The 12,934-nt window shown below is 44.4% G+C and overlaps 1 protein-coding gene across 1 annotated transcript in view; it reads right to left on the bottom strand.

Moving 5' to 3' along the window:
• Nucleotides 1–362: 362 nt before the first annotated feature.
• LOC308530127 (protein CFAP20DC-like) overlaps nt 363–12,934 on the bottom strand; it is a gene marked incomplete at its 5' end in the record, with an annotated part of 119,378 nt that continues 106,806 nt past the window's right edge. Inside the window, one exon of the mRNA XM_081106608.1 lies at nt 363–917. Coding sequence (XP_080962734.1) covers nt 805–917 — 113 coding nt within the window. The 3' untranslated portion in view covers nt 363–804. The remainder of the gene's footprint in view (nt 918–12,934) is intronic.

The raw sequence follows: 12,934 nt of genomic DNA, 5'->3' as shown, positions 1-12,934 counted from the left end.
GAGGCGTCTGGGGTGCTCAAACGGCTGACTTCTTGTAAAATCTGGACCCATGGAGCTAGGTTTAAATCATATTATTCAAATTCAGAGGTAATTGGTAAAAAAAAAAAAAAAAAAAAAAAGGCAGCAAAGCAAAGCACAGTGCTAAGCAGCTTAAGTGATTAACAATGTTGTGATCTCGGCAAACTCTGGATGAACTATAATGAAATGAAAATAGTGGGGCCAGTGCCAATAAAATGTGACCATAAAGTCTGACCAGTGCACATTTCCTTTTCTAAGCGTCTAAGAAAAGGTAAATATTACTTAGGAATATTCTGGTAAAGAAAGTGGGATACATAAAAAGGAGCAGTTTAAAAGGTATTCTTCTGATCATCATACTTTATTTTTAATACAAATTGGTAATAAAATAAAAGGTACCCAGATATTGTTTAAAGAATACATTTTCTATATACCCAGCCATCATTTACAGATTAACACTGCAAAGTATTTGAATTAATAACTCTTAATTTTTACATAAAATTATATGAAAAAAATTATATGTAAATGAAAACCAAAAATAAGAACCAACTCAAAGCCCTAAAATCTTGCCTGTGTATTAATTCCTTCACAGTTCCAAAAAGACACACACATCTACAAAAAGAATGTAGTTATTCTTAACATCGAACATTATTTACAAAAGAAATTCACTTCTCTCAGTTACTTCTGATTCTGTGGGCCTGCCTGACACACACACTGTGGTGGCCACAGAGTCAGAACTGCTGTCCTGCTTGGCCTGGGGGTGGCCATTCTTTGCCCTGGAAGGAGGGGTTACACCAACTCGTAGTATTTCCCAGTCTGGGGATCAAAGTAACAGTTCAGACATGGGTCATACAGAAGAGTCAGCACTTCCTCGTCCTCTTCCACACTCAGGTCTTCTTCACCTGTGGGAAGGGGAACCACAGACATGTTAGCTGCTGGCCTAGCCCCAAATTCCTCAACTGCAACATCAGAAGAGCAAGGAAACAGGAATTGCCATCTCTCCCTGGGGACTTTCCTTCTGTGGGTAGATGTGCTGAATGGAGGAGCGCTGCAGACGTGATGAGACGATGCAGTGCAAGACAGGGAAGAGGCAGCGATCACAGGCCAGTTTTGGTGGGAAGGAGAAGGAAAACCCAGTGTGGAGAACTGGCAGGGAGGGGGAAGGAGTGGCCAAAGGACTAAGGGTATGCTAATCAGGGTTAGGGAGACCAGTAGGATTCAAAGCCTCCGTCATAGTTTTAGGCTTCTTCAGGGGCCAGAGCTGTGCAAATGCAAAAGTGTGAATTGAATGACACAATAAAAAACTCAATCCCCATTCATACAGCCTAAAAAGACTACCAAATTAGCATGAATTAGGATAAAATGTTTAGAACACACAATACAATATACAAGACGATGTATTATAGAATTGTTCATCTGAAACATATATACTTTTATTAACCAATGTCACCCCCATAAATTCAATAAAATTAAAAAAATATTTAGAAATATAAATAGGATATATAAAACATAGAAGGCATACGGAAAACACAATGTCAGGTGACCTGTAATTTTATTAGTGTTGGGAAGTATGTGAACTTCGCTGGGAATAATGAACGTGGCTGGAGGCATTTTTTGTTGTTGCTGTTGTGGCAGCCATTTGGATGGTTCGCATGAAGAGAACCGCTACTGCCTAAGTTATTAGCAAGGTTTGGTTGATTTCCAACAAATGGCATGGGATGAAGAAACCTGTTTTACTAGACGATTCCTGTGCACCTTTTCTGTGCCCAATGTTGTGCTACGTACTTGGGCACCTGACACCATCATCAGCGAGTGCCTCCTAGGTACTTCTGCAAATCCACCTAACAGAAATTCAGAAGCTGGGAGGTAAGATCTACTTCCCTGAGCTGGAGAAAACCAGAGCAGGCTCAGATAGGAAGGGCGATTAAGGCAACATTCCTCTGTCTTCCTTGCCATAGGCTACTAAGAACTAAACTTTTGGGTCACGGGCTTACCAGGGGCAGATTTGGAAGGTGGCGGGCATAGGACAGGGCTGGCATGCAATAGAGGCTCAATAAAAACTGAATGCTTTTTGAAGGGATGAATAAATGTTTGTGAAGCAAAGCCCGTAAGCTTAAGTGTCATTGTCCTGATTAAGGGAAGGTGGTGGTAATGGTGGGACTTCATACCCCCTCTCCTCCTGAAATCAGATCAAGCTGGTGCATGGACCTTGTTGGGACAGTGACAGGATGGACTTAAGCGCCAGGAAGTGGAACCAAGATGGTGAAGTGCGGGCCTGGAACAGCACCACAGCCATTCCTCTGCCCATCCTCCTGCTAACCATCCCAAACACTCAACGTGATTTTTCCCTGCACCAGGCACCGAGCTAGGTGTTGGGGACGTGGTGATAGGAGAACCAGGCCATCGGAAGTGTGAAGTGACTCAGGGCTGGGTGGGGAGAACACAATCAGCAGACCCTCTAGTGCAGTGGTTCTCAACCTTCTGGCCCTTTAAATACAGTTCCTCATGTTGTGACTCAACCATAAAACTATTTTCGTTGCTACTTCATAACTGTAATGTTGCTACTGTTATGAATCGTAATGTAAATATCTGATATGCAGGATGGTCTTAGGCGACCCCTGTGAAAGGGTCCTTCGACCGCCAAAGGGGTCGCGACCCACAGGTTGAGAACCGCTGCTCTAGTGCATGTAGTCTGGCAGTCCTTAGAGTGGAGTCTAACAGAGGAATGATCGTGTCTGCCCTGCTCACTAACGTCTGGCAGGGCCCTCACTGGTGTGGAGAGCAACTTCTCATGCAGGAGCTTATTTGACCCTACTGTCCTGTGAAATAGACAGGACTTTTCGTGCCCAATTTACAGATGAGGAACCAGGGTCCGCAAAGTTAAATAGCTCATCTGGGGTCACTTGGTTGGTTAGAGGCAGACTCAGGGATGAACCTGGGTTTCTAGACTCTCAGTTAGGTATTCTTTCGACCATACTAGCTTGCTGTTTTATTAAGAAGGTGGTGTAGCTCAACTCAGTTGGGAGCTATTAGAGGAATTTAAACATGAAAGAGAGTGAACAAATTGTGAAGGTGTCCTACATTTAAAAAAATCAGGTTTGGAAACAAAAGAAATTTGATTTGTCATATTTCAAAACCACTGACAAAGATGAGTGCGTCCACGTGGGAGAGCAGAGGCGAACAGCTCAGTGAGCCCGAGGGAACGTGACTTACTACATCCAGAAAAGACACAGCTCAATGGAGGTGACAGCGGCCTCTGGCTTCAAGTATGTAAAGGTGGCAAATGAGTGAGAAAGGAAGATTCTGTGTGGTTCCAGGAGAAAGCAATAGGGTGGCCAGGGACAGACTTTGGCTCAGCAGGAGGAAGAATTTTCTAAACATCTGAGCGACCAGGGAATGGAACGTGGACCCTGGGGCAGGTAAAGCAGGGGCTGGGCCAGTGGTCGGCAAACTCATTAGTCAACAGAGCCAAATATCAACAGTACAATGACTGAAATTTCTTTTGAGAGCCAAATTTTTTAAACTTCAACTATATAGGTAGGTACATTGTTATTAGCTTAATTAGGGTACTCCTAAGGCTTAGGAAGAGCCACACTCAAGGGGCCAAAGAGCCGCATGTGGCTCGCGAGCCGGTTTGCCAACCACGGGGTGGGGCAACCATTTGTGTGCGATTTCGTAGCTGAACCTTGCCTACGACAGGGGACAGGATCCAGTGATCCCTGGGGTGCCTCTGATGAGTTTCTATGACTCTTAGCTGCACTGGCTTATGTCCGTGCATTGCGACAGGCTATAGCTAACAGCCACATCACAGTGGCAGCTGACCTGAGCACCCTGCAGTTTCTTACTGAGAACAGGAGTGCGGAGAAGCAGGCTGCCTGTCCTTTGCTTTCTGTTGTCACTTTAAGTGTGATGCCCAGGGTGCAGCTGCCTCCACCTGCTTCCTCTACATAGCAGAGGTTGGGAATGCTTTTCAAGTGGTTGTTTTATATCGAAAAGGACCCCCGTTAAGTCACTTCTGTACATCAAAGGAGAGTGGGCACGTTGTTTACTTTCACATATTCAACCCGTCACCTCTTTGATATTTGGGCTACTTCAGAGAACAGAACCAAGCCAGTTTATCAAGAGGAACTACGGTGTGCCTGTGATGTGGCTGAGCAGTCCAGTTGTAGAGGTGACACACACACAAAACAAAAGCAGCTACTACAAGTAAACAAGGAGTTAGACTGGGAGGCACAACTGCAGAGCGGTGAGGAGCACCCGGGGCTGTAGAAGCCACCAAACCTGGGCGGGATGGGAGCGCGCGGCTTCCTGCCCGGATCACCTTAGGCTGCTTACAGCCATTTCACCTCATAAGACCTTTGTTTGCTCATTTATGAAATGGGAATAACGGTGCCTCTCTCACAGGGCGTGGCAGCAGACAACTGGACACTGGGTGCCAGGCATCGCACAGTGCACTCAGCAATGTTCAATAATGATCATTACCTTTACTACTAAGGATAATAGCAATCAAACAAATCATGAACTATAGGCTTTAACTCAAAACAGGAGCACTGGTAAAGCTTCAAGTACGAGAAAAGGGCTCATGGACACAGGCAGTGTGACATTCAGCCAATGGAGTGGGACAGACCTGGTCCAAATCCCATTTCTACCACTTCCGGGCTCTGGGACACTCGGAAAGTCACTACGCTGAGCCTCACGGGTACCATAAGGGTAGTGACAGTGCCTGCGATCGTGCATGTGAGAACTCAATAAAGTCACACTCATCACACTCAGTAAGCACTCAGTAAATACTGTTACAGTCCCCATGGGAAACTTAAGATACTGGAGTTAGACACGAGTGGAATATGTTCATCTATACCTTATTCCCCACCCCAAACATTATCTTTTTGATTTTTCAAAAGAAAAAAGCAGTTGATTTGAATGAAAAATGAAGATCCCCCCAACTAGAAAATAAAAACAGTTCTTACACCAACAATCACATATTTTTCAAAAAGTAAAATTAATTTTTCCATCAAGTGTAATGCTAAAACCACATATCGCGGATTATGAGTCACACTAGCTCGGAGATCTATATCGGATGTCTTGTTTTGTGTCATCAACACATCGGGGAGATTCTGATGTCGGGCACATAGGAGTTATAAGCTATTTCGTTACTTAGAGCATCTGTGCCTGTACTTTCCCAAAAGATAAAGTTTTAAGCTGATGCTATTTACTTAGAAAACAATGCTTTTTATAACCAGTCAGGAGTTTTTCAAGATGTCAGCAAGGGTTGTAATGAGCCCTGGGTCTTATCGCCCGCTTGCCAAGGGATGGAGTGGATCCAACCCTCAGGAGGGGCCCCCTACAAAACGCAGACAGACGGACGGACAGACAGACGGCAGCAGTAACTGCTGCAGAAATGCGCTCGTCCCGTACAGATCTCTATAGAACTGGGACCTCATGCATGATAACCATGCGATTAAGGCAGGTTTTGTGGGGTTTAGTACTAAAGCCTAAATGGATGAATTTTAAACTCTACCAACACTGGCATTCATACAAAATTGGGTGACCTTATGTATAATTTTACATGGAAATAAGTGCTTTAAATGTACATAAAGGGTTTTGTTTTCATTACAACTTAATTTTCAAAGCCTCCAACTTACATCATTTTGCCATTGTAATCCCTATGTAATGAAATTATAATATCATTAAGCAATTGCCACTATGATATCAAGCAATGGGAAACATTTTGAAAGGTAATTATTGTGCTTGGGGATGGGGTAATTTCAATTCTATTCTTGGATAGTGCAGAGTTTGTTTTTCCCCCCAAATGTGATATTGCTCTATTTAAAGATGGCTGCAGAAGCTCTAAAAGGACAAATTAACAAATAAAGCCATTCTCTCCTACCAGACTAAGAGCATCTGGTCAGGGATCCAAATTACATTTTTACTCTTCTGCACACAATAAAGCCATTTCTAGTGAAATAAAATTGCCTTTCAGATAATAATCTATTTACAAACTTTCAGCTTCACCCACGTTGAAATTGGTTAACAGCAATAACTGGAGAAAGACCAATGGAGCCAGACGAACAAAGCATCGTTACCGGCCCTCCCCTCAGAGCTGAACGGGTGAACAATCCCTTCAGGTCACCCTTTGAAAGTCAATTAATACAAGTGTTTAATTACCTATAGTTAATGCATTTTAACTGAAATAATAGAAAACCTATGTGCACAAGCTAAGTCTTCAAGCTTAAAAATAAATGATGTGGCACTACTTTATCAGATTTAAAATCTCTGAATCAAGACACTGTACTTGATTTTCGATTTTCTGACGCTGCCATCTAGAATTTTAAAAAAAGTTAATGCATTTTCTCTCCTATAGATCTTGAGAACAGATTGACTATTTTCATGTGCATACTAATACACTATTATTTAAACAATTCAATGGGGAGGGATCACCATAGGGAACAGTCAGCCTTAGGAGCAATAAAATGACATTTTAGATAAGATTCTCCTGAGAACCAGGTGCTCGCAAACTCTACCACCAGCATATCTCACAAGAGGGCAAAATTAACGTGCACGAAAGCCGGAGGAAGTCCACTGAGAACTGCTGAAGTTTGGTTTTCAGCAGATACATACTCTCAATGGGAAAGATTAATGATCAACAATGGAATGAGAAGAGTGAAAAGATACTTCTTCTAGAAAGCTATATTGTTTTTCGGAAGGCAAATAACATGCTATGATTACAGTTCAGGTTGCATTTGGGAAATAAGTGCATCGCCCCTTTGTAAACACCGGTGGCAGTATTTTACTTGGAAAGTGCCATTTAAAGTGACATGTTGAGGATTCAGATGATTAATTAGGAGTTAACTGCAATTTCATTCTTTCTGGGTAGTTTCCACTTGTAAATGCGCACAGTATATCAAATCATCACGTTGCGCACCTTAAACTTACACAATGTCATATGTCCATTATGTCTCGAGAAAGCTGGAAAACCTCCATAAAACAATCGTGTGGCTTTCGACTCTGAATGCCTTTTTGTCTCACATGAAGGAAGGTCCCTGCCTGGCTAATGAGCTGGGAAGCCTCAGAGCCCAGCACTTCTCAGGGGTCTGGCTTCAGCAAGGTGCCGCACTGCAGCTGGTGGAAATGCACCCAGTCCCAGAAAGGGGCGCTGGACCACATGCTGGGCCCCACCCCTGGGCGAGTGTGGGTGGATAAGTGGTGGGGTGTGGTTCTGGAATAAGGGAGAGCCCTCAGACACCAGCAATGTGTTCACCTCTCTGCTGGAGGGTCCGCTCCAGAGCTGGGGGTGGGGGAAGGCATCTCTTTACTTAATGGTGGTGTTGATTCCCCCACCTCCCAATCACGTCTATGCAGAGGAGACACCCTGGGGCCCTGCATAGCTGCACAAGAGAAAACATCTCTGCGCCCCAAGGTTAGTCAGAGAACAAAGGGTGGCACTTACCTCACAGGGGAGGGGCAGGGATTCCGGATTAAGAATGTCATAAATACTAAGGAAGCACTTTACAAGCTGAGTTGAGGTGGGGGCTCTATGGATAAGGAGAATACCAAAAAAAAAAAAATACTTTCTTTTTAAAAACCCAGAAAGCTTCAAGAAAAAGAACTTCCTAAATTAAAAGAATTGCAGTGGGGTGAGGGTATGAACAGGAGTGGAGGGGGCGGGGCAAAAGGGGGATAAGGACACATATGTGATACCTTAATCAATAAAGAAAAGAAAGAAAGAAATTGCAGCGGCCATTTCAGCCGTACAGTTCTCATTGACCTCAGTGGGAGTTCTGTGGTCCTATCACCGTGCAGGGGCTCAGGGTGCGGACTGGCCTGGTCGGCGTCTGGCTCCACATTCAGTGGGTCTGACCCAGGCTGTGACCATAACCTCACCGGTGAGGTGGGGACTCGACAGAGCCCCATGCCTGGGAGTGCTGGGCCCAGTGGTTGTGAGGAAATACACAGGAAAACTCCACCCAGTGCTGGCCCATGGTGGGTGCTTTACTAAGGCTGACTTCTATTACTACTTTTTAAAAATAAATACACTTTTATTGATTTCAGAGAGGAAGGGAGAGGGAGAGAGAGAAACATCAATGATGAGAGAGAATCATTGATTGCTTGCCTCCTACTGGGGATTTAGCCTACACAACCCAGACATGTGCTCTTACCAGGAATCCAACTGTGACCTCCTGGTTCAAAGGTCGATGCTCAACCACAGCCACGCCGGCCGAGCTGTTATTACTATTAATTATCAGTACTGATTTTCCTGGGAGAAGGTCTCCTTTACATCTTAAATAAATCTTCAAGATATAAGGACAATCCAGAGTAGACCAAATCCTCCTCCTGTTTCTAGGGAAGAAGACTCACTCGTCCACTCATCAAATATTTATGGGGTGTTTACTGTATCCTCGGTGCCACTGAGGGTGCATAGTTGTTTGATGAAACAGAATGTCTGGTGAGGTAACGAATACAGGGGATTTTAGAAGACTGCTGTGGACTCAGCACTTGGTAAGTGTGAAATAATCGTGCGGCATGACATGGGACTCAATACTAGGTAAGTGTGAAAGTAGTCCTCCATCAGAGCCCAAGTGGGCGGCCAGATTCCCCTCTCTGCTGGCTGTGAGGAGCCATGAGATTTCTCTAAGTTCCTTACTAGGAATTTAGATATTACATCTATAAAATAAGCATCTGTTGCCTGTTTATGTCTCATGTGGAATTAATAAGTATTCATAAAGGAATATCCCATGTGGTTTTGCTAAGCAAAAGGTATAAAAATGTTATTTTTATGAGACTGGCAACTCCAAGAGTCCTTCTGAATGCCTTTCTTGGTCAAGATCTGTGTCAACTGCAAGAGAGGCTGCAAGCCTGAAGACAGGCCATTTTTATTCTACTTTGGAGCTGGTAAGTATGAATAATTTAAGGGTCACATCTGTAAAGAAACAAATGTCAAATACAAATTGACAACTATATTTCAAGCAAAGTTCGGTTCACTTTCAAAAGGTCAGTTTGGTCGTTTTCTTGAGTGAGTTCTGAAATCTTACCTTTCCATTGTTACATTTCAGAGGAGCTTCAGGAAAACACATTTTTAGTTAAGTGTCAGGGCACCTTGCCCACGGCAACTGATATTCGCAAGCACACTGTGGTCCAGGAGGTGCTGGGAAGAGCCGTCCACTCCTCCATCCGCTGAATGGCCCGAGCACAGGCTGCTCCTGCGGGCTGGCCGCTCCGCTGGAAGCCAGGCTGTTCACCTTAGGGTGGCTTTTATACATTGAGACATTCTGGTCCAGAGAGACTGTGGCTTGACAAACTTGCACCATATGAAGTAGGGACTCAAAGGCCAGGTAATGGGTGCACTCACTGTTGTGGAGCCAGGGGCAAGTTCTCCAGAGTTCTGTCTTGGTCAGGCCAACTTCCCCTGCTATTACTAGTCAATGCAGTTATGCCTCCAGCTGCACAGTGCATCTCAGCCTCTCCATCTCTGAGCCCTTCCTTGCTCTAAGTCCCAGTGTCCATGTGTATGGGCCAATACTGGTACCTACCTACACCTAGTAGGCTGACATGAGGATTAAAGTGCACACGTGGGCCTGGGTCACAGGCAGATGAAATAAACCTTAGTTATTAGTGTTTTTGCCCTACAAGTCAGAAGATGGGAGACCCCTGTTCCCTGTGAACCCAGCCTTCAGAGCGACTTCACTTCCCAGTGCAATGGTTCTGCAGAAAGGCAGTGATGTGGAGGAAGCCTGGATCTTAATCCTTGCTTGCACTCTGACATTTGACCTTAGGCAAGGTCAAATTGAGGGGGATGGGCTAAATCTGTGTTTTGTTTTTTAAATATATTTTTTATTGATTTCAGAGAGGAAGGGAGAGGGAGAGACAGAGACATCAATGGAGAGAGGATCACTAACTGGCTGCCTTCTGCACGCCCCCTACTGGGGACTGAGCCTGCATGTGCCCTTGACCAGAATCAAACCTGGGACCCTTCAGTTTATTGGCTGACTGCTCTATCCACGGAGCCAAAGGGGCTAGGGCTATATCAGTGTTTTTCACTGGTTCATCAGAGCCCCAGGGCAGGTTTCTGAGACCCTAACTTCCCCTTTAGCCAAAGCAGTTCTGCTTTTATCTCTTATATATTGGGATTCCACATAAAATTTCATTTGAAAGAAAGGTTTTTCACTGCTTATAAATAAAGTTCAAGAGCCATTACATAATGTAGGCTATAACTGCTTTAATGGCTCTAAATTTAATGCTCTCATTGTTGAATTTTAGAAATAAACCTCATATACTGAGAAATTAGAATTAGGGAGGAAATGGAAAGTCAGATTTCAATGAATTAGCCTACTTTGTTTTTCAAGACTATGATAAGAAATGACAAGTTGAACATTTCTCTCCCTCTTTTCTTTCCTTTCTCCCTTCCTGTATTCCTTCTAGTGAAAATTCAGAATATCTGACATATACCAGAAAGAGCATAGGGTACTAGGGACCCAGGAGTGAGCAAAACTGGCAAAGTCTCTGCTCTTGAAAATTCACAGGCTACTTAGGGAAAAAAGACAACAAACAGTAAACAAGTTAGAAACTGTAAAAAGGCTGTGAAGAAAGTGTGCACAGCAAAGTGAGAGCGACGGACTGCCTCAGGTAAGACGGTCCAGAAGGGCACTGAGGAAGGTAGGCTGCCAGCAAACACCAGGCCTGGTGGTCCAAGTCCAGCGGTCTCGCCCTCCATTCTTCCCCTCATTCCCTTGGCCTTGCCCTAAAAGTGGTCAGCAGTCACCTCATCCCTTAGCCACTCCCATGGAGACAGTGTGGCCACCTGTCACTTCTGACAAGCCTGGGGCAAGGCGGAGGCAGGTCCAGGGCTGAAACAGGTGACCAGAAGTCTGTTGTTTTTATTTTCCTTGAAGAGCTAAGCTACTGAGCCCTTGAAATATTTTAATTTGCTTTTGCTATTGATTATCAATTATCAATAGAAGAACAATCTTTCACTTCCTGGCTTTGTGCATATTTTACAGTAAGTAATGTATTTACTTGGTTCAAAACTAAAAGAAGAGGATAAAAACAACGACTGGGCTCTGGGACCAACCTGCTTGGATTCACATCCCAGCTCCGCTAATGACTGTGACCTGGGGCAGGTCATTCAGAAACTGTGCCTCGGTTTTCTTAGCTGTGAAAAACTACACACACACACACACACGCACACACACACACACACACGCACACACGCACACACGCACACACACACACACACGCACACACACACACACACACGCACACACACACACGCACACACACACACGCACACACACACGCACACACACACACACACGCACACGCACACACACACACACACGCACACACACACGCACACACACACACACACACGCACACGCACACACACACACACGCACACACACACACACGCACACACACACGCACACACACACACACACACGCACACACACACACACACGCACACACACACACACACACGCACACACACACGCACACACACACACACACGCGCACACGCACACACACACACACACACACACACGCAGTGCCTTCCTCATGGTGTTGCTGTCAGGACTAAAAGTAACAACTGAGCACGCATCTGGCACATAGTAAGTGCTAAATTAATGGTATCGTGGAACAGAAACCCAGAAAGAGTCCCAGGCTGCCCACAGCCGTGCCTCCCTTCTCCTTCTGATGATATAAACTGGATAACGGACCCCATTATTTTTCCTTGACAAGCACATTCTTTATAAGAACAGATAAAAATACTATCTCGATAAATTGCAGCGGTTCTCAACCTGTGGGTCAAGACCCCTTTGGCGGTCGAATGACCCTTTCACAGGGGTCGCCTAAGACCATCCTGCATATCAGATATTTACATTACGATTCATAACAGTAGCAACATTACAGTATGAAGTAGCAACGAAAATAATTTTATGGTTGGGTCACAACATGAGGAACTGTATTTAAAGGGCCAGAAGGTTGAGAACCACTGATTGGTAAGTATGAACTGTTCTATGTTGTTTAAAACTAAGCCAATAACATGTAAAGATAAACCAAATAAGAGACACTGGTTTTTGATGGTTTTAATTAGCTACAAACCACCCAAACATATCAGAAAAGGGGAAAGGGACCGCTGACAAAAATCTAGGGTGATATGCAGAAGGGGTGGCAGATCTGGTTAACTTTAACCAGAACATGTTTATAATGCTCTGAGTTTAACTTGTTCATTTGTCCTCATGAAAGTTCTGTTTACCTTAAACGTAATTGAGCTCCTGCTGTCAAAACCTCCCTTTGCAACGGGGACTTGACAACATCCCTTCACCTGCTTCTCATAACACACCTCGTGGGTGCCTCTGCTCAAGGTCCACGGTCTCCGTTCCTGTGTCTTATTTAGGACACTTAACACAGCATTTGTTCCCTCACAGCAAGGTCTCCTCTGACAGCCAAGATTCTAGTTTTCTGTCATAAGTAATTATAAATGTACGCTTCTAAAAAGATTCTCAATTTGAGGGGCATAATCTATTTCAGATAGTAAATCACAGAGACATCTCTATCCCTGGGGCGACCCAAATGTACAACCCAGATGTATGAGCTTTCACTCCGAATTATTCATATCTGAAGAAAAATGGATGTTCCACTTTCTCCCTGAGGCAACTAAGAAAAAACACCCCCCAAACACTGGCACCTTTGTTAGAGAAATTTATATTGGTTTAAATTTTTTTTTAGCCTCAGATACAGAGCTTCAATCTTCAAAATCCAACTCAGAAAACTGTCTCAGGGAGTCCTGCTCTGAAGTTGTCACTCCTATTACGAACTTGAGATCCCCCGACCCCCCCACCTCAAGCTCTCTGTTTCCACCAAACATTCTTTTCTGTTCCTCCTCTCTGCACTGCTGACAGCCATGTTCCCTACGCACAACCAG

Source organism: Myotis nattereri (genome assembly GCF_964212035.1).
Source record: "Myotis nattereri genome assembly, chromosome: 14".
Classification (NCBI taxonomy): Eukaryota; Metazoa; Chordata; class Mammalia; order Chiroptera; family Vespertilionidae; genus Myotis; species Myotis nattereri.
Note: the sequence above shows the minus strand (reverse complement) of the source record. Positions and strands in the feature narration are given on the sequence as shown.